Raw genomic sequence first — 21,639 nt, 5'->3', positions numbered from 1 at the left:
GCAGGAAGCAGCGGCCAGAGGCGGCCATGTTTCCCGCGAAGGTATGGACTCGGCCGCCGTACGGCCCCGGTGCCAAGATGGCGGAGCCTGAGAGAAGGGCGGAGCTTTAGGCGGGCGACCACTAGCTTGTCGCGGAGTTGACGCGCTGGGCCTGCGCAGTAGGAGTACGGTGCCCGGGAGGCACGGCAAGAAGCGGAAGTAGTTGTGAGCACCTTTGCAACTGCCGCGGACGCCTGGAGTTGTCTGTGCAGGTTCGCGGGCCGCTGGCGGGGTCGCGGAGGGCCACGCCGGGAGTTGAGAGATGGTGAGTACCGGGTCCAGAGAGAGTGTCGGCGGTGGAGGATAGTGGGGCTGGTAATGGTGGGGTCCGTCGGCAGACGTGTGGGGGTCTGTGGTGAACGCTAACGGGAGTCTGTGGGCAAAATTGTGGGGGCCTCTGGGGAGCCTTAATAGGGCTCTGTGGGCAGAATGATGGGGGTGGTGGTCTGATTTTTTCCTCACGTATGAACCATCAGGGAGTTCTTTGACGAGCCATTGTGGCCATCTAATGGAAGTTCTGTGGGATCCCAAATGGTAGTTCCCGGGAGGTCCTGAGGAGGGATTCTTTGGGCAGAGTGTAAGGGGGTGCGATGAGCCACAGTAGTGCGCCGTGGTGGTTCTGGGTCGGGAGATCCGTGGGGAACCTCGATGGGGGCGGGGGTCACAGAGGGGACAATAGGGAGACTCTGGGGAACCTGCTAGGAAGTATGTGGGTTAGTGACGGGGGTATGTGAGGAGCATGATGGGGCAGTGTGGGTGAGTGGTAGGGTTTGCAGTGAGCCTTTACGAGCGTGTAAATAGAGAAACGGGGTGCCAGTGTGGCAAGTGTGTGAGGTCTGGGCAGAGTGAGGGAGGTTTACAAGCAGAGTAACGTGTCAGGGTGAGGGACGGGGGCGTCTGCGGGCCATAATGGAGGATTTATGAGGAGCCTTGATGGGACATCTTAATGGCAGAGTGTTGGGGTCTGTGGTGAGCCGTGCTGGGGGTTCTCTAAGAAGCCATAATGTGGGGATCCCACAGGAGGGGGATGGTTCGGACCCAGAGCCTCCAGACGCTGGGGAGGACAGCAAGTCGGAGAATGGGGAGAACGCACCCATCTACTGCATCTGCCGCAAACCAGACATCAACTGCTTCATGATGTGAGCCGGGGAACGGCGGGAGGGGCTGACACCTGTCAAGGTGGGGTGAGGCCGATGGGTCCGGCCCCTCACATCCCACCACTCGCCCCATCCTCTGCAGCGGGTGCGACAACTGCAATGAGTGGTTCCATGGGGACTGCATCCGGATCACTGAGAAGATGGCCAAGGCCATCCGGGAGTGGTACTGTCGGGAGTGCCGAGGTGAGGGGTGGAACGGACAGGGTAGGCAGATGGGGTTCAGAGGGAGGAGGAGGAGCCACAATGGGAGGCGGGGTCGTGGGGAGTAGAGATGTATTTCTGTAGGCAGAGTGGTGGTTCTCTGGTAGCCGTAATGGAGGGTCCCACTGGAGACGGCAGCTCTGCCTGCAGTAGGAGGTAGAGATGATAGGGTGGGGCAAAATAGGAGTGAAGAGGAAGAAAGAGTTTTGATCCCCCAATGCCAACCCACCCTGGCCCTACCCTCTGCCTTGCAGAGAAAGACCCCAAGTTGGAGATCCGCTATCGGCACAAGAAGTCACGGGAACGGGACAGCAATGAACGAGACGGCAGTGAGCCCCGGGATGAGGGTGGAGGGCGCAAGAGGCCTGCCCCGGATCCAGACCTGCAGCGCCGGGCGGGGTCAGGGACAGGGGTTGGGGCCATGCTTGCTCGGGGCTCTGCTTCGCCCCACAAATCCTCTCCACAGCCCTTGGTGGCCACACCCAGCCAGGTGAGTGGCTGTGGTGGCTGGGATAGGTAAGGTGATTCCATCTCAGGCCCTATTTGGGTTCTTGATTTGTGTTCCGGGCCCCTTCCCTCAGCATCACCAGCAGCAGCAGCAGCAGCAGCAACAACAGCAGCAGCAACAGCAGCAGCAGCAGCAGCAGCAGCAGCAGCAGATCAAACGGTCAGCGCGAATGTGTGGCGAGTGTGAGGCCTGCCGGCGCACCGAGGACTGTGGCCACTGTGACTTCTGCCGAGACATGAAGAAATTTGGGGGCCCCAACAAGATCCGGCAGAAGTGCCGGCTGCGTCAGTGCCAACTAAGAGCCCGGGTGAGCATGGGCAGAACTGGGCAGGGTAAAGTAAGGGGGCCATTGTGTTCAGGAGGAGATGATTGAGGCTAGATTTGGTGGGCTAGGTGGGGTGAAACCTAATTGCATATGGATGGTGGGAAGGAGCCTGGCCTATCCAGGTGAGTGGGGCATGACCAGGTGTGCCGAGCAAGCAGGGGAGCCCCTCAACCCCAGGTGGGCAGGGAGGGCTAGGTGTTTCTAGGTAGTCATGCATGTCAGGGCAGGTAGGAGAGGGCTGAGCATGTCCTGGCTATCAGGGCTGGGGGTGTGCAGCTGTGCCTGGGAGGCAAAGTAGGGCTAGTTGGTGTACCAGGCACTCGTTGAAGGGGCTAGGGTAGGGCCACCCTCCATCCACCTGGGGCTGACCTGGGCCTTCCTCCTGCCGGCACAGGAATCGTACAAGTACTTCCCTTCCGCGGTGAGTCCAGCCTCCCAGGGCGGGACGGGGTATGCGGGCAGATTGTTCAGGGCCAGTCCTGAGATTCTGCTCCGCAGCTCTCGCCAGTGACGCCCTCAGAGTCCCTGCCAAGGCCTCGCCGGCCGCTGCCCACCCAGCAGCAGCCACAGCCGTCACCGAAGCTGGGACGCATCCGTGAGGACGAGGGGGCAGTGGCGTCATCAGTAGTCAAGGAGCCACCTGAGGCTACAGCCACACCTGAGCCACTCTCAGATGAGGACCTACCACTGGACCCTGATTTGTACCAGGATTTATGTGCAGGGGCCTTTGATGACCACAGCCTGGTGAGCAGGCAGAGTATCCCATGGTGGAAGGGTGGAGGTTTCAGAAACCAGAGTATCCATAAAGAAAAGAGAGGAGGCAGAGGGTATGGAAGGCTGATACGGGAACTGAGTAGGTGGTGGGGTAGTCGTGAGTGGGGCAAGGTGGTCAGTGTATGCCTTGCTTGCAGCCCTGGATGAGTGACACAGAGGAGTCCCCATTCCTGGACCCTGCGCTGCGGAAGAGAGCAGTGAAAGTGAAGCATGTGAAGCGTCGGGAGAAGAAGTCTGAGAAGAAGGTGATAGAGAGGGTGAAATGGGTGTGGGAAGGCAGAGGGCAGGGGCCGAATGGAGCAAGAGCCAGAAAGGAGTGGGATGTAGGGGGAGATGGGTATGGGGCTGACTTCAGCTCCACCCTGTCCTGACCTGCCTTGTCTCATAGAAGGAGGAGAGATACAAGCGGCATCGGCAGAAGCAGAAGCACAAGGATAAATGGAAACACCCAGAGAGAGCAGATGTGAAGGATCCTGCATCACTACCGCAGTGCCTGGGGCCTGGCTGTGTGCGCCCTGCACAGCCTGGCTCCAAGTATTGCTCAGATGACTGTGGCATGAAGCTGGCAGCCAAGTGAGTCATTCTTGGAGGGTTCAGGGGAGTCAGGAAGTCTAGGATAGGGCTTGACAAGATCCTTTGTTTGTCTGCCAGTTATCTGTCCACCAGTCAACCAAGCACCCACCTATCTGTCTACCCACCCATCTACCATTCAGTCACTAATCTGCCAGTCCATCTACCATTCAGTCATCTGTTTACTTACCTTTCACCATTTAGTCACCCATCCATTCTGTCATCTGTGGCTCACTCCCCTTACTCATCTTCTTGCTTGCTTCCTTTCTGCCTGCACTCAACTCACTGTTCCCCGCAGCCGCATCTATGAGATCCTCCCCCAACGCATCCAGCAGTGGCAGCAGAGCCCCTGCATTGCTGAAGAGCACGGCAAGAAGCTCCTTGAACGCATTCGCCGTGAGCAGCAGAGTGCCCGCACCCGCCTCCAGGAAATGGAGCGCCGATTCCACGAGCTGGAGGCGATCATCGCTCGCGCCAAGCAGCAGGCTGTGCGAGAGGATGAGGAGGTGAGCAAGCATGGCACAGCAGTGTAGGGCCCAGGACCTGGTCCTGCCTGGCCTCATCCTTCCTTCCATTTCATGCAGAGCAATGAGGGGGACAGTGACGACACAGACTTGCAAATCTTCTGCGTCTCCTGCGGGCACCCCATCAACCCACGTGTTGCCTTGCGCCACATGGAGCGCTGCTATGCCAAGGTCAGGGTGTCAGCCTGAGAGGGCAGACGGTGTGGGAACATTAGAGGGTCCTTGGGGGACAGATGTGTTGTCTGGGTACTGTATTGGGAAGGCATGCAGCACACATCCACAGTTCTTTCCATTTGTGCTCATCTTTCCAGTATGAGAGCCAGACGTCCTTTGGGTCCATGTACCCCACACGCATTGAAGGGTGAGTGTGGGTGCTATGCGGAGTTAGAGCAAGGAGGTTAATGCTGGGACCAGAAGTAAAATGGGGCAGGATATCCTGGTGGGCAAGGACAGGTGGACACCCTTCCTTCTCTCCCTTAACTACCCTCTCTCTACTCCAAACCCCCAGGGCCACACGACTCTTCTGTGATGTCTACAATCCTCAGAGCAAAACATACTGTAAACGGCTCCAGGTGTTGTGCCCAGAGCACTCACGGGACCCCAAAGTAAGGTTTTCCTTCAATTCTTCACATTCTGTTATTCCTCCCTTCCCCACTGCCCTACAGTCATCCCTTTATAACACCCCCTCTCCTTTCTTCCTTTTTCCTAACGGAACATTTTCATAACTCCCCAGTACCCTGCCTCATCACCCTTCACTCATCTCCTTTTTCCTATCACGTCACCTCCTATTCTTCCCTCTTTCTCCCTGCTTTTTCTTTTTAATGTTTTTATTGATTTTTTTAGAGAGAGAGGAAGGGGGAGAGAGATAGAAACATCTATGTGAGAGAAACATTGATCAGCTGCCTCCTGCACACCCCATACAGGGGATCGAGTCCACAACCCAGCCATGTGCCCTGACCAGGAATCAAACTTGGACCTCTCAGTCTATGAGATGATAGTCAATCCACTAAGCCACACCAGCTGGGCTTTCTCTGCCGCCTAATCCTCTACTCCTCTCCTTTTCCATTCTTCTCCACTCTCCTCTGAACTCTCTATTCCTTCCCTCCTCCCTTCCTTCCTGACCCCTCCCTATTCTTATCCTCCTTTCTGCCTTACCACACTCTATTCATCCCCATGCCTGGTCTTCTTGTAGGTGCCAGCCGACGAGGTATGCGGGTGCCCCCTTGTTCGTGATGTCTTTGAGCTCACAGGTGAATTCTGCCGCCTGCCCAAGCGCCAGTGCAACCGTCATTATTGCTGGGAGAAGTTGCGGCGTGCTGAAGTGGACCTGGAGCGCGTGCGCGTGGTAGGTTTTGCTGCTGGATGTGGCCTGGGTGAGGCGGGTCTTCCAGAGCTCCATGTCATGGCTCCTTCTGCTCCCCTGGCAGTGGTACAAGCTGGACGAGCTGTTTGAGCAGGAGCGCAATGTACGCACAGCCATGACAAACCGAGCAGGATTACTGGCCCTGATGCTGCACCAAACCATCCAGCATGACCCACTCACTACCGACCTGCGCTCCAGTGCTGACCGTTGAACTTCACTGGCTCAGACATCCTTACAGCCTGCATTCCAGGCTGGGGAGGTTCCTGGAATCCCCCATTTGTCTTTCTCCAATGGTCCCTCGGTTTCTCCTTGTGCCCATCCACCATTTGACCTCCCATCTGCCCTTACCAGAGGGTCTCAAAATTTCCTCCTGTCTTTGTCTATTCTGTTTCTTTGTTCTCTGTGCCTGGGTTGAATGGTGCAGTCTGCTCACCCTTGCTTCCTTTCTTCCTGGTTTTGTTAATAAAAATTTGAAGAACTAAAATTTGGTCTGCAAACTTTACCCAGTTGCATCCGAATTCTCAAACTCCTGAGGTAAATGGGCCAGTACATGTATAGGCTGTGAGTATATACAGGTGGCACCTACTAGGTGCAGGTTCCCCCCTTGGGCTGTGGCAATATGACCTGCTGAGGGAGAGCCCAAAGATCTACATTCACAGCCTCATTTTGAGACAGTGAGTATACAGTTAGCATTCATTCAGTGTGTGGCTGATTTACCACTCCTATGTGGGCGTTAATATTCTCCACACCAGCCCTAGCCAGGTAGCTCAGTTGGTTAGAGTTGTCCAAATACACCAAGATTGTAGGTTCAATCCCCCATCAGGGCACATACAAGCAGCAGCCAATGAATGCATGCCTGGAGGAAGTACACTATTCCTCCAGGGGCCACATGGGAAGTCAAGACAGAGTGCAGAGAGAGAGGCAGGACCTGGGCTACCTGCCTTTTTTAGGGACCTGAGTGGTGTGCTTTGGGGTTACCTGGCTAGGGCTGGATTGGTTATTTCAAAACAAAAGAGCAGGGGGTTTGGGGAAGCCCCCATGGGGTCTTGTCTGAGGGTTGCATAAGGCAAACAAGCTCTGGGAAGAAGGGGAGACGATTACAAGGGCGGTTGGTGAAGTCATATCAGTAATTTACATTTGCTTGTGACTGACTGGCTGCTATCTTGGGCATGCGCTTGCAGCACAGGGCGAGTGTCAGTTCTAAGCCCCTGCAAGCCACTTGGCCAAACAAGAGGGATGCAGAGGCAGCAAGATCACAGAGTAGCTTAGCTAAACTCTCCCTAAGTTGAAATGGGTTTCGCATAAATAAATGGAACAAATCAATGTTTCTCAAATCGAAACCAAAGGTGTATTCAGTGGTGAACACAAGGCTCCCTCTTTTCTCACAAATCCCTTTTGGGGCATGTATGCACCTGGACCCCCATTAACTTTGTGCCAAGAACTCCATCTAGCCTTCACTGGCCCCACAGCTTGGCCTTTTTGGAACAGACCCGCTCTCAGGGGTTGGTTGCACCGACCTGGCCTGTTTACTTCTAGCGCGGCACCGCCCCCTTCCCCCGTTCCCGCGGAAGAAGCTGGGGCCAGCGCGGTGTGAACTGTCTCCGTGCGCTTCTGCAACTGTTCTGCCGGAACACAACAGTCTTGGAGGCGGGGACTGGAGAGCATAGGCGAGACCCAGGCGAGAGGTGGGAGAGAGCTCCCGCAAAGCCCCAGCCTCCGCGGCCCCTCCAGCTTCCGTCGCCCCTCCCTCCCAGTTACTCCTTGTGGAGCCCGCCTAGGCAACGAAAAGCACAGGTCCAACCCCAATCCTCCACGCCCCCTTCGGTTGGGACTGGAGAGCGCAGGCGCAAACGAGGTGGGAGGAGTGGGGGGAATGTGCAGGTTGGCGAAGCGAGAAGCGCAAGGAGTTCGGGTCTCCCATAGGGAGGCGAGCATAGTTGGACTTCGGCGCGCACGCGCAGCAGGTCCCAGCAAGGAGCGCGCGCCGCTGCGGGACGCAGCACGCAGGCGCACGATCCTCCCTACTAAGGGCAAACTCCAGCCGGGCCTTAGCGCGCAGGCGTCTTTCTGGGAGCGGAACCCTGGGGGCGGGCCCCGGATTTCCGGTTTCGGTGCAACGAACGGCCGCGGCGGCGACAGCTACCGCTTGAACGGCTGCAGAGGAGGAAGAAGAGGAGCAGGGCAAGGCGGGAGTCACAGGCGGGACCCTCGTCATGGGTCCGCGGACCTAGACCTGCAAAAGCTACCTTCCCGGTGCCGAGCTGGTGAGACAGTCGCGGGGTGGAAGTGGAGAGCGCTCAAGCGGAGGATGGGGAAGAAGTGAGGCTCAGAACGCTGACGGAGAGGGCCCTCAGGCCGATGAGTGGGAGGAATGGCGGCGTCGGAATATTGAAGGAACGGAATGGAGAGATTTAGGCTAAAGACGGAGAGCAATGGGGCTTAGAGCGCCGACAGTGGGAGTGTCGGGATCCCGGACGAGGACTTAGAGGAATAAAGGACGACCCGAATGCTGAGGGGAGATATCGGGGTCCCTCAGGTTAAGGAGAGAGAAATAGGTGTTCAGAAACCCGAGGGGGATAAATGAGGACCTCTCTGGCGGATGACGGAGAGAGATGGGGGCGTTGGGATGCTGACAGGGAGGGACGGGATCGCTTATGAAATAGGGTGTCAGAACGCTGACAGGTGGCATGGTCCTGGGACAGAAACAGAGGAACAGGGCTGTTCAGCATGCTGAGGGAAGAAAGCAGGACCTCTCGGGCTGATGAGAGGCATGGAGGATGGAGATGCTGAAAGGAAGGAGTGAGAACTCTTTAGCTGAGAAGAGTAGGGATGGGGAGGAATTGTGGCTCAGAACACTGACAAAGAAGGAATATAAGGGGGAGGATTTCAGGTTGAGGAACAGAAGGAATGAGGGGCTGTTCAGGTGAAGGATATGGAGGAGTTGGGGACTCTGGGAGAGAACTCAGGAAATCGAGGCATCACTGAGGTAGCAGGATAAGAGGACACCAGACAGGGAGGAATGGGAGGGTTAAAAGACTGAAAGAGAGAAATTGATGACTTCTGGGTCAAGAAAAGGAGCAAATGGGAATCAGAACACTGATATAGTGCTGGGACCGTAGTCTGAGGAGGAGAGGAATGGGGGCTTCTTGAGTGGAGGATGGGAAGTATGGAGGTCACAGGTGGCAAAGGGGAGGAATTGGGGGCTAGTAGGTGAAAGACAGAGAATGTCTCTTGGGCCAAGGACAGGGACAAATAAGGAGGAAGAATGAAAGGTTCCTAGGTTGGCAGTGGGGAGAAGTGATGGGCTTTCAAACTAAGGATGGGGAGGAATAACGGATCAGGACACCGAGAGAGGAAGGAGGACCTTTGGGTTGAGAATGGGGCTACCAGGTCCAGAGGACGAGGGATGTCAAGTTCCTGGGCCCAGAACAGGGAAGAATTGGTGAGAACAGGGTTTTTTTCTTCCTCAGATTGGCCAGTTGCTTGTGGCAGGTTCCAGGTTTTGGGCAGTCATTTTCATAACCTGGGGCACAACGTGTCACTTCCTACAGTTTCACTTTCTCCCATTGCCCCCTCCATGTTTCAGGCCTCTGCTCCTTCCTGTGCCCCCCATGGCTGAGGAGTGGCTGGACTGCCCAGCCCTGGGCCCTGGCTGGAAGCGTCGTGAGGTTTTTCGAAAGTCAGGTGCCACCTGTGGACGCTCAGACACCTACTACCAGAGGTACTGGTTGGGTTGTGGGCAGGGTTAGGGGTAGGGCTTAGTCTAGTTAGGCAGAGTGAAATTGGGGTGTGGTTAAATTTATGGGTGGGGCTAGAATTATGCATATACATTTGATCATTATTGGCAGATTTCATATTTGAAAATTTGCCTACTTACTAAAATTTGTACTCCCAGAGTCATTATTCAGCTGTGCTTTCATTGTCATTCATGGACTCGCACAGAGCAGCCAAAAATTTTAAGTTGCCTGATGCACATATTCCCAATTTGAACAAAACCTTATTTCAGTACTTGTACTATAAACAAGTCCTTTTCACGGTCTACTTAGTGTCGTGTTTTTTAAATTTTTGTGCTCTGTGCAATGGCCCCCACACATAGTGCTGAAGTGCTACCTACTGCTCTAAGTACAAGAAGTCTGTGATGTGCTGTAGGAGAAAATACATGTTAAATAAGTTGTGTCTAGATGTCAGTTGCAGAGTTGCTGGCTGTGAGTTCAATAGCAATGAATCAAAAGTGTGGTACATCTAGAAAAAGAAGAGGAAATTTTCCAATTTGTATACAAGGCTGCAGCAGAAAGTGCTAAAGTAACATCTATGGTACGTGATGAGGCTAAGGGAAAGGTGGAAGACTGGCTAAATTTGTGGATCCATAAGATGCTGACCAATAAAATAAAGTGTAGTGGATAGTCATGAGGCTGAAAGCCAAGGACATTGACAGTCACGTTGCCCAGTTTTAGGAAAAAGTTAAACCTATTACAACTAGTACTGGCTGTTTCAAACATTTCAAAAGGTGATATATTGTGAAAAATGTTAAATTTGCATGCAAGTCAGGTTCTGCAGATTAGAAGTCTCTGGAAGATTTTAAAAAATACCTGCTAAGTGTTATATGGGGAAATGGGTATGTAGGAGGATAGATCTTTTTGTTGTTGTTATTAATCTTTACCCAAGAATATTTTTTCCATTGATTTTTAGAGAGTGGAAGGGAGGAAGGGAGAGGGAGAGAGAAAGAGAAAAACATCTATGTGAGAGAGATACATCCATTGGCTGTCTCCCACATGTGGCCAGGGATTAAACCTGAAAACCAGGAACGTGTCCTTCAACTGTAATCAAACCTGCAACCCTTCAGTGAGCTGGCTGGCGCTCTAACCACTGAGCAATGCTGGCCAGGTTTAGAAGAGTAGATTTTCAATGCTGATGAGACTGGCTTGTTTTACAAGGGCGTTGGCAAAGAAACCTATATAATGCAGATGGACTCCAAAGCTCCTGGCTTTATATCATTCAGAGACCACGCAGTTTATTATTTGGAAGAAGAATATGTTAAGCAGGGTGCCTTTAAACAGAAACACACATAAAATAAGGTTACATAGGATCAGTTTACAAAAATATTGTGACCATAGGCTCATAGGAACCTAACCTGTAGTTCCACTAGGAGCATTGGTTCTATATTCACTAATTCATTGTTCAAGGTGACTTTATAGAACATAAGTGCCATGAGTAATGAGATTAGACGATAATGCATAAACTACATATATATAAACAATTTACACTTACAAGGATTTAAGGTATTTAAAATATATTTGATATACTACTTATTTTCTACCCTCTTCCTGACTTGGTTTAAGCATCTGTTTTCCTGGAGGAATATAATAAGGTTAGAAATATCATTACATTTTTTTGTATTTAGTTAAACATTTATTCACATATTTATAACATATAAAACTTGCAGCATTTATAAGTGTAAGTGCAATGATTAAGAACTGTAAAGGAGCAGAGATTTGACCCTAATTAGGTCAAGATAACAAGTGAATATGTCACAGTTTTGTGAATGCTGGTAGGAGATATGAGATTTCTGGGTCAGAGATGAAAGAGTTTATTACTCATAGCAATAGCAGTATCCAAAATGAGATCACTTTTGTGCCGATTCCCCGAATGCCAGTTCCCACAGGGTGAAATGAAGAAGGCTAACTACCACCTCCACATGCACTGTGTTGTGTTGTAGGAAAGGAACCCCGAGCTTAAGGAATCTGATCTTTTATAATGTTTAGGACAGTAAGGATGTCTTCCCTTTGCTCTAGAAGAGACCCTTTGTCTTATCTTCCAAGGTTGTTTGCAGTACAAACATCCTTGAAAAGATAGTTAATAGCAAAGGACAATCTGTGCCTTTCTTGCAAGACATGCAGAAGTACATGAGATCTGTAGAGTATTGTGTCCTGACATCAATTACTTAAACTTTATTTTGTACGTAGTTGCATTTATTTGTTTACACATCTGTTTGTATGTGTATTTATTTGTATATATGTTTTATTGATTGATTTGAGAGAGAGAAACATCGATTTGTTTTTCTGTTTATGCATTCATTGATTTTTTTTTTTCTTTATTGATTTTAGAGAGAAAGGAAGGGAGAGGGAGAGAAAAATAGAAACATCGATGAGAGAGAACATTGATTGGCCACCTCCTGCATGCCCCCCACTGGGGAGCTGGTCCACAACCTGGGCATGTGCCCTGACCAGGAATCGAACTGGCGACCTCTTGGTGCATAGGTCGATACTCAGCCACTGAGCCACATTGGGCTGGCTCATTGGTTGTTTCTTGTATGTGCTGTGACTGGAGATGGAACCTGCAACCTTGGCTTATCAGGATGATATTCTAACCAACTGAACTACTTGGCCAGGGCCATATGTGTAGATTTGTAAACATTTGTTTCTTATATGTTTGCTTGTTTGCGTATTTAGTATGTTTATATGTTTATAAAACACATTTCTATGTTATTTGTTTGTTTATTTATTTTTGTTAAGTCTCACCTGAGGATATTGCTTTTTTATCCTCACCCAAGGATTTTTTTTTTAATCCTCATCCAAGGATATTTTTTCTTTTTTCGCATTTATTTTTAGATAGAGCGGGAGGGACAGAGGGAGGAAGAGAGAGAGAGAAACATCGAAGTGAGAGAAACACATCTATTGGTTGCCTTTCGCACAACCCCAACCAGGACCAGGGATCAACATGTAACCCAGGCATGTGCCCTTGAGCGGGAATTGAACCGACGACCCTTCGGTCTACAGGCCAATGCTCTAACCACTAGTCAAACTTGGCAGGTCTTAAACGTTATTTAAATGTACTTGTGTTTATTTTCACTTATGTAGAATACCGCTACTAGTGTATGTTATAAATATGTGCATGTTCATTTGTACTTACATTATTTGTTAGTGTTTGTATACCTGCTTGAATTTATACACCTTTAATATTCTTGCTTTTCAAGGTTAGTTGGGGTAGGGCCTGGTCAGGCAGATCCCAGTCTACCTTCTGTATTCCACCAGCCCTGGAGGCCCATTCACTGCCCAATGGGAGGGTTGGGTAGTGATTCCACCTGTGCACTAACCCTTCCTGGCCCACCCCCAGTCCCACAGGAGACAGGATCCGAAGCAAAGTTGAGCTGACTCGATACCTGGGCCCTGCGTGTGACCTCTCTCTCTTCGACTTCAAGCAAGGCATCCTGTGCTATCCATCCCCCAAGGTACTGCACACTGGGGGGCACCCAGATGCAGGGGTGGCCAAGCCACCTAATAACCACTGACCTACATTCTTCTTGCCCTTGCTCTCATCTCTAGGCCCAGTCCTTGGCTCTCCCCAGCCGGAAGCGGAAGAAGCCTTCGAAGCCAGTTAAAGCTCGGAAATGTCAGGTTGGATCCCAGAGGGTTGAGGTCAGAAAGGAGGCCCCAAGGGATCAGACCAAGGCTAATGCTGACACAGCTCCAGCTTCACTCCCTGCACCTGGGTGAGTGTTGGCTTAAAGTGAGCCATGTGGGTGAGGGTTGTGGTTGGGGGTGTACTCAGGGCCCACACTCATATTTCCTCTCCCAGGTACTGTGAGAACTGTGGAATCAGCTTCTCAGGGGATGGTACCGGAAGACAGCGGCTTAAGACATTGTGCAAGGACTGCCGTGGTGAGTGGCCCCTAGGATACTGGGAGAGAGCTAGAACGGGTTTCATGTTAGGCTGGGACACTGCTGTCGGGCTGGAGGTTGAATGGTGAATGTCAGGGCAGAGACATTGGATGAGGTCAGGTATCTGATGTTCCCTTTCCACTTCTCTTCTTACCTCTCCTTCCCCCAGCGCAGAGAATTGCTTTCAACCGGGAGCAGAGGATGTTTAAGGTAAGCACGACCTGCCTCTTCCTCACAAGTGTGTGATGGGAGCAAGATGGGGGTCTGAAGGAATGGTGATGGATTTATAGGGTGTCAGAGTTATTTTGTAGGGAGTAGTCACAGTTAGCAGACTATAATGGGAATTAATGGAGTGTTAATAGACACAGTGATGAGGTTAACAGGAACGGTAGACATTGTGATGGCCTCAATGTTGTTGGCTAATCAGTAATTATCAGATACAGTGATGAGGCAAATGAGGACTAGTAGACATGGTGATGGGAGCTAATGTAGGGTCAGCAGACACTTGGGTAGTGCTGCTGGAGTCACTCTGCTTAGGCCTGTGACCTTGCACCATTCATTTCTGGCAGCGTGTGGGCTGTGGAGAGTGTTCGGCTTGCCGGGTAACCGAGGACTGCGGGGCCTGCTCGACCTGCCTTCTGCAGCTGCCGCATGATGTGGCCTCGGGGCTATTCTGCAAGTGTGAGCAGAGACGGTGCCTCCGGATTGTGGAAAAGGTGAGTTGGGCAGGTGGGGTGGGCCCAAGGCTAACCCTAACCCCTGGCCCTTATAGCCCTGGCCCCATGCATCATGCCTCTGGCCCCCCACAGAGCCGAGGGTGTGGAGTATGCCGGGGCTGTCAGACCCGAGAGGACTGTGGCCGTTGCCGAGTCTGCCTTCGCCCTCCCCGCCCTGGTCTCAGGCGCCAGTGGAGGTGCATCCAGCGGCGCTGCCTACGAGTGAGTCAGGCTGGAGGGGCCGGTGCTGGTGGGGCCAGGGCTGGGGCAGAGCTCATTCTGCTATTAACTGCTGTTGCTGCTTCCTCCCAACCTGGCCTTGCCCACCTCATGTCTTCTTTTCTCCTTCACCCTACTCTTACCTGCCTGGCCCCATCTACCTGCCTCTGTCTGCCAGCATCTTGCTCACCGCCTGCGTCGCCACCATCAACGATGTCAACGACGCCCTCCCCTAGCTGTGGCTCCCCCTGCTGTGAGTGCCCCATCCTACACTCTGCCTGTCTGTCCTATGCATGCTTTCTGCATACCTTGGCGGGGAGGGTTTTGTGTCAGTCTGGTGCCACCAAGCCTAAACTAAACTACTTTTTTGGCTTTCTCCTAGGGTAAACGTAGCCGCCGCAGAGGGGGCTGCGACTCCAAGATGGCTGCCCGGCGGCGCCCCCGAACCCAGCCCCTGCCTCCACTTCCCCCATCGCAGCCTCCAGAGTCCCCAGAGCTGGTGAGCCCCTAGAGGGCGGGGGAAGGCACAACCCTAATCTTACCCAGTACATACCCTGACCCCACCCCATTTGCCTCTGCAGCACCCCAGAGCCCTGGGCCCCTCGCCACCTGCCGAGTTCATCTATTACTGTGTAGACGAGGACGAGCTAGTGAGTGGCCCCATCTTACCTGGACAAGCCTAGACTCTCCCATGGCACTTGGTTAAGCCCAAAGAAGCATATGCTGCAATGGGCCAAATAGGGAAAGAGCAAGGCACAGTAATGGGTATTAGTATGGGATGAGCAGACAATGGGGGAGGGACTGATAGGGGACCAACATGTGCAGCGATAGTACCCAATGTCAGATGAAGCAATATTCTTTTGGGGCTAAAAGAGGAAAGAAAAGCTGACATGGTGACCAAAGTTCACAAAGGATGAGTATAGATGTAGCAGGTGTGGTAATAGGTGCTAATAGAAGGTCAGCAAAATCCTGCCGGAGTTGGGAAGGTCAAAGATATTGTCTTAGTAGCTAGTGTGGGACTAGCAGATAAGAGTAATGGATACTGTGTTGGAGCAGCCACAATGCTAACGGTATTGAGAGGTATTTATTTGGTGCAGTGACAGTGCCTGACGAGGGACTAGCAGACACTGACAAACAACTAGTGGAAGTCAGGCTAAGGCTATGCATCCAGTTCCCTCCCATGGGACCAGTGGAGGCGCAACAGGAACAGTATTGTAATATTTCTACTGATAGCACCCTTATCCCCACTGTACCCCAGCAGCCTTATACAAACCGTCGGCAGAACCGAAAGTGTGGGGCCTGTGCAGCCTGCCTGCGGCGGATGGACTGTGGCCACTGTGACTTCTGCTGCGATAAGCCCAAATTCGGGGGTAGCAACCAGAAGCGCCAGAAGTGTCGTTGGCGCCAGTGCCTGCAGTTTGCCATGGTGGGTGGGGCAGTAAGGGCTGGGTGGGCAGGATAGGTTGGGTCAGGTTCCCCAGTGCCTGGCAGTGGTGGGCATACCTGGTATGTGGGTGGGTCAGGCCAGATGGGTCTTGCAGTTTCAGAGGGGTGGGTGGGGCAATGGATTTGGTTAAGGATTAGCAGGCATCATGCTGGGGTAAATGAGAAGTTTGGGTGGCATTGGTAACAGGAGACTAGCAGGCTTAGTGATGAGAGGCTCATATTGTAAGTAGAGTCTCCGCTGATACTAATAGGGGATTCAGCAGGCATGTTGATCAGGGCAGGGTGGTGTGGTCAGGTCACTGCTTCAGATGGCCATAACACCCCACCTTTCTTCACAGAAGCGCCTGCTGCCAAGTGTCTGGGCAGGGTCCGAGGATGGGGCAGGGTCACCTCCACCTTACCCTCGTCGAAAGAGGCCTGGATCTACTCGACGGCCTCGTCTAGGCCATACCTTGAAGCCCGCCTTGGGCACGCCTACAGCTCGACCAGCCCATGCCCAGACTCCAATGAAGCAGGAAGTAGGCAGTGGCTTTGTGTTGCCCCCGCCTGGCACTGACCTTGTGTTCTTACGGGAGGGCGCAAGCAGTCCTGTGCAGGTGCCTGTCCCTGCCACAGCTTCCACAGAACCCCTGTTGCAGGTGAGGGCCCCACCTCTCCTGCCCTTCCCAACCCTATCCAGCCTTGTTCCAGGAAGCTGGGACCAAGTCTGCTGCAATCCTCCTTCATACAGGAGGCCCAGTGCCCTGGCCTGAGTTGGGTTGTGGTCTTACCCCAGGTGAAGCAAGAGAAGGCGGATACCCAGGAAGACTGGACACCGGGTACAGCCATCCTGACTTCTCCTGTATTGCTGCCTGGCTGCCCCAGCAAGGTGGGGGTCAGTAATGGGTGATCTGTGAGCAGAGTGATGGTGAGCCATGATGGTGGTTCTTTGAGCAGAGCAATAGGTGTGCTGATTGCAGCCTTTCCGGAGAATGACCCTGCCTTCCCAGGCAACTAATTTTACCTGCTTTGTTGTCCAGCTAACAGAAAAATGGAAATCTGTGAGGAATGGGAAAGGTTTGTAGACAGGTGGTTTTCCTGTGCTGAAGTGTTATAGAAGTGCGATTTGCCAGCACAGTGACAGGTTGGCTGATAGAGACTCTTCCCTCAGGCCAGCCTTGCCTTTCTGACTGTTGCCATTTCCCACCTCTCCCAGGCAGTAGACCCAGGCCTGCCACTTGTGAAGCAAGAGCCACCTGACTCTGAGGAGGACAAGGAGAAGAGCAAGGATGACTCCGCCTCTGATTCAGCCCCAGAGGAGGAGGCAGGAGGGGCTGGCACACCAGTGGTCAGTGCTGGGGGACACCGAACCCTGCCCTGACCCAGCTTTAACCCCATCAGCCATGTTGACCCATGATGTTAATTCTTCCCCAGATCACGGAGATTTTCAGCCTGGGTGGAACCCGCCTTCGGGACACAGCAGTCTGGTTGCCAAGGTGTGCCCCGTATAGTGAGGGGTGGGGATGGGGTGGGTTCCGGTCAGATGTGGGCCTTGAGTTTTTAAAGTACAGCCAATATTTTGGCATGGTGCAGTGGGAGGTAATAAAGGCCCCACACCACTGCGTTGATCACAATCAGTGAGGAGGGAGGTATGTGTAGGCCCCTAGAGATTTCCTGAGGTCCAGGTCAGGACTCATCTTCGGGGGGAGGGAAGGGGAATCAAGGGAGAGGACTTGGTGCTCTGGGATGAGATTAGAAAAAAAAAAGAAGGAAAGCCTGGTCCTAAGAAAAACCAGCAGGGGTCAGACTTTACATTTTTACTCAGAGAATCATCATTTGGGGTCTTCAGTGTCTTTAGAGTCTCCAAGAGATGACCAAGTAGGCTGGGCAGTGATGAGTGGGCAGGAAATCTGGGTCCACATACAACTGTGTGATATTGGACTAGTCCTGCACCTCCTCGAGCATCCTTTGTGGAGGGAGTTAGGCTGTGTTTCTTGAGCCTTCTCTGGGCCTATTAATGTTATTAATAGTTTCATCTGCTGTGCAAAACTGTCCCTGCAGGCCTGGCAACAGTATGAAGGATAGGTGCCTGTAAGGACTGGGATAGTGGGAGGGCAGGGAATGCTGCTTCCTGCAGAATGTTGACAGGCCCTGCACAGAGCCCCAGACACAGGCAACATAAACAACTGGCCTCAGCACCTTGATTCCTTTGTTCCTACAAACTAGTTTTTGCAGGCCAGAAATCCCTCCATCTGCACTTGGGCAATTACAGAGCTACTGATTGAGTCCCTGCTGGATACACTGCATTGTGGGGGATACAGCAGTGAATACAATGACCATGGAAGGCTTATCCTTCAGGAGACACAGGATGCCTGCCTTCAGGGAGCTTATAATCTAATTGGGGAAACAATTTCCCTATGCATGAAATCATTACATGTAATGGAGAAGGTAATCACCATGTTTGTAATGGAAGATTTTAGAAGCGAGAAGAGAGATGGAATAATTAAGGGAAGTGGATGACCAACACAGAATAGTAGGAAATGGTTTTGTGATGCTCCATTTTGTACACAGCAAACCTCATTCAACATACAGACCTGCTCCCTCTTCTCTAGGTCCAAGGACCTTAAAAAACCTGGAACTAGAAAGCGGTAGACTGGAGGCTTCTGCAGACTGTAGGATTCAAGGTGAAATTTACAGACCGGCTTTATGAGAGACAACACTGATCTGCTCAGAGGCTGGACCATAAAGTGATTGCCAGGGCTTGTGTAGGAGTCAGTGGGAACTGGAAAAACCTACCACCAAACCAGAGGAGCAGGCCGGTTCAGTCCTTTGAGCTTATAGAGGAAGCAAGAAAGGAAGAGAAAGAGTAGGAAGTTGGTGCATCTCTTCCAAATGGTGCAAATCCTAGAAGCCTGAGCATAAGTTTGAATAATAGGGGTGGAGGGGCTGGGGCTGGGGGATAGAATTAGAGCCACCATAAAACAACCTAAACAAGCCACCTTCATAAATCATGTTAACTGGCTTCTGGGTGAGACCTGGCAGTGTCTAAACATTTCCTCAGGGAGACAGCAATTGAAAATGTAATGTGAATAAATAAGGAAAGGAACTGCAATTTGGTGAGTTCTTCCTTATGGACCCAGTTTATTTCTTAGAACAGTCTTTTTAGGAAGACACTGATTTTGCCCATTTTTGCAGATTGTATAAAGACTCAGAAATTAAATAACATATCCAATGTCAAATAGCTAGTATGGATAGAGCCTAGAATCAAACCAGGTTGTAAAAGCCTTGTTCTTTAAGCCACTAACCTGTAAACTGTAATCCTGAGTTCAATAATGTGTTACAATATAGTAACAAGTTTCCAGCGACTCTGAAAACAAGGTGGATTAATTTAAGCATTATAACATCCCTTGCACTGCTGTTTCTAGCGTGGTTGAGGGAGTGCCACAACTATGTGAATGGGGTCACCTTGTTAGAGCACCTGTGCATCCAGAGACTGAATTCTTTCCAGGCCTCTGGTGTGGCATAGGGTTCCTCAAACTCTAAAGGGCATACTTCCCCACTGGCTGCTGTCCATTTTGCTTGTTTCCCTCCTCAGCCAAAGCAATCTTTGAAAGCAGGGCTGCCAACTTGGCTCATCTATCTTGCCAACTTGTGTCCCCTGTTCCTTGACATTTGTGCTTAATTTCTGCTCTCAGCCCCTGTTTACTAGGAGTATGAGTTCCTGCTTCAAGTCCTGTCAAAGGGCCAGTCTTGGCTCAGCCCTGCCTCACTTTCCAATACTTTGCTTAGTGCTGAAAGTGATTAGACTTGAGAGTCATTAATTAGCCAGCTTTACAAGGCTGGGACTGTGTGCCCTCTTAAATTTTGTAGCTTATGTGCCTCCCTTGCCTTACGTTAGTTCCAGCCTTGCAGCTGTAGATAATTCAGATGTAGATTAGCTATTTCCCTACTATAACTCATGATATAGCCCTCTGCTACCCTCCTCTGCCCCTTTCTTTTCCTCGTCCTACCTACTTCAGCCAGAGTTCACTGGATAATTTTCTGCTATTGTTTTGCTCCCCCCAGGATCCAACCACCCAGCCCTAGTATTCCTGTAATTTTTTACAATGATGTCCTAAGTGAAATTTATTTGATTGGTATTCTGACTAATGAAATAAGGATCTGGTTACCATGTGTATCAGGGTACAATTAGAAAAGCAGCACCACTAATATAAAGATTTTATATATATGTATGTATGTATGTATATTTATATATATGTATATATGTATATATATGTATATTAAGGGATTTATTATAGGGATTTGACCATATGCAATTGTGGGAACTGGTTAAACAGTCTTTGTAAGGCTGTTGTCTTTGCATCTAATGCTGGAGCTTGAAGTCTGCAGGGCAGGCATTCGGGAAGGGAAGATGGATATAAAGTGTGGGAGACCGAGGACACGTTGGCGCCCACAAGAACAAGCTGGACCCCCCGCAGATGGCCTGGAACCCATGTCACTCTCTCACCACCTCCAACTTCGATGACGTGGGTGTCCTGCAGAAGAAACTGGTGCCCTTCACCACAGAGTTAAATGTGCATCTGGCCTAAGAATTTGAGAAGCTGAAGGAATCCTGGGGAATGTGGAGTGGCTGCAGACCTGGCTGTTGCTCCACTAAGAGGCGAGCCAGCAGATAAATGACATGTGAACTGCAACAGAGCCTGGTGCCCTTGCACCAGCCTTCAGTGTAAAAACAATATTCTCTGCTTCACTTCTGCCCTCCAATTAGCACGTAATATGTTTCTTGTGGTCCATTCTAACCAGAAGCATATGGGGAAGGGAGTTCTGGGAAACAGACTAGTCAAGGTTACACATCACAAAGCCACCCTGTCATGAATCAGCTCCAGAGGGTCTCACTACTCACCTGAGGATAACTTGATAAAGCTACATTGCTGGAAATGCAAAGCAGAAGACCATGGATTTCATGGTGACTCCAGCAATACAAAAATTCCGTCAAACCTACCCAGTAAAAATGCGGGTCTTGGCTCTTTGTCACTCAAATATTGAGAACCTGGCCCATGGTAGGCCTTGAACTTGATACTGGGGTACAGGAATGAAAAAGATACAGTCCATGCAATTTTATTAAATACATTAATATGTATTACAAATAATGGTTTTCCAACTTTCATGGGACTTAATGGTGAAAATATAGAAGTCAGAAAGCTATTAAGAAGATAGCCCTTGTATGAACCTTGTTGGGGTACAATAGAAATTGGAAATAATATAGTTTCTGTCTCTAAGCTGTTCTATTTTAAAATTATTTTTAAATGATTTTTATTGTCCCATTTACTGATTCATATATTTAGTGTACCTTTTGGGAATGTGTTGATGGTAACAGTGTTGACTGCCTCTGAGAAAGTGGGATAATGGGTGGCAAGATAAAGGTCAGGTTCTGTCCAAGGACCTTGGGCAAATCACTACTCTTAGGCTTCCCTAGGGGTTTGGCCTTGGTTTGGGTGAATACCCAGGCTCACCGTGGCAGGTGCCAAGCCCTGTTCCTCCACCCTCCGAGTAGGCACTCCAGGGGGCGCCGGGGACCGCGGTAATCTCACCTGGGCTCCGGAAACAGCTCCTAATCCCAGGCCTGCTGGGGACCAGGGGCGTGGCCTCCACCAGGCCAAAGGGAAATCGACTCCCCTGCTTCACGTGCTGAAACAGACTAAACCTAAACCGAATTGGAGTTAAGTTACGCGGCTTGCCCGGGGTGAGGGCGCGGCACGACAAACTCAGGACCAACACTGGGATGTTCGAGGGCAGCTGGGTGTCACTGAAACTCCTTTCAAGTGGACCCTCCGGGCTTTACCACCTCAGGGGTGCACTACAGGCGTCCCTGAATCTCAACGGCTTTTCCTAAATGTTTGCACCGGGCTGAGGGTGTTTTCATTCCCTCCCTAAGGGTGTGGTGTCCGGAGACCAGCTGGTGGACCACGCACCCGTGGGACTCGAAGGTCAAGAAACTGGCAGACCCGCAGGACTCAGTCCAGGGAACCCAGATGACCATCTAATTTCTTTCTTTCTTTCTTTGTTTTCAGGCTACATAAACTCTTAGCAGTAAATGAAAATGAGTATTTTACTGAACTGCAATTGAAAGAAGAAGCATTATAGGAGAAAAAAGACAAAA

At 51.0% G+C, this 21,639-nt stretch overlaps 2 protein-coding genes across 18 annotated transcripts; both read left to right on the top strand.

Annotated features, from left to right (window-relative positions):
• Positions 1–206: 206 nt before the first annotated feature.
• On the top strand, positions 207–5,909 carry CXXC1 (CXXC finger protein 1). 2 transcript variants are annotated; one of them, XM_036245395.1, is made up of 15 exons: positions 207–304; positions 1,060–1,178; positions 1,279–1,379; positions 1,652–1,887; positions 1,979–2,212; positions 2,625–2,651; positions 2,729–2,974; positions 3,142–3,249; positions 3,393–3,577; positions 3,873–4,080; positions 4,159–4,269; positions 4,410–4,459; positions 4,607–4,703; positions 5,291–5,443; positions 5,526–5,909. In XM_036245395.1, the coding sequence occupies exons 1-15, from the start codon at positions 302–304 to the stop codon at positions 5,670–5,672; spliced, it is 2,025 nt and encodes a 674-aa protein (XP_036101288.1). In that variant the 5' UTR covers positions 207–301; the 3' UTR covers positions 5,673–5,909. The 2 variants fall into 2 exon arrangements, with proteins under 2 accessions (XP_036101288.1, XP_036101289.1); XM_036245396.1 differs by lacking the exon at positions 2,625–2,651.
• A 1,651-nt stretch (positions 5,910–7,560) lies between these two features.
• Positions 7,561–20,807, top strand: MBD1 (methyl-CpG binding domain protein 1). Of its 16 annotated transcripts, none has more exons than XM_036244114.1 (17): positions 7,561–7,725; positions 9,048–9,182; positions 12,575–12,689; positions 12,784–12,950; positions 13,037–13,119; positions 13,289–13,329; positions 13,689–13,835; positions 13,929–14,057; positions 14,437–14,553; positions 14,636–14,704; positions 15,316–15,480; positions 15,839–16,138; positions 16,276–16,368; positions 16,696–16,827; positions 16,914–16,975; positions 18,092–18,163; positions 19,862–20,807. In XM_036244114.1, exons 2-16 carry the CDS (start codon positions 9,073–9,075, stop codon positions 18,129–18,131), a joined length of 1,770 nt encoding a protein of 589 aa, XP_036100007.1. In that variant the 5' UTR covers positions 7,561–7,725; positions 9,048–9,072; the 3' UTR covers positions 18,132–18,163; positions 19,862–20,807. The 16 variants fall into 16 exon arrangements, with proteins under 16 accessions (XP_036100007.1, XP_036100005.1, XP_036099995.1 ...); XM_036244112.1 differs by having other exon boundaries at positions 15,313–15,480; positions 16,231–16,368; XM_036244102.1 differs by lacking the exon at positions 18,092–18,163 and adding an exon at positions 14,233–14,307 and having other exon boundaries at positions 15,313–15,480.
• Positions 20,808–21,639: the final 832 nt, after the last annotated feature.

The sequence above is a fragment of the Molossus molossus genome, unplaced genomic scaffold (assembly GCF_014108415.1).
Source record: "Molossus molossus isolate mMolMol1 unplaced genomic scaffold, mMolMol1.p scaffold_m16_p_6, whole genome shotgun sequence".
In the NCBI taxonomy this organism is placed as follows: domain Eukaryota; kingdom Metazoa; phylum Chordata; class Mammalia; order Chiroptera; family Molossidae; genus Molossus; species Molossus molossus.
The sequence above is the reverse complement of the archived record's forward strand: the minus strand, read 5'-3'. Positions and strand labels throughout refer to the sequence as shown.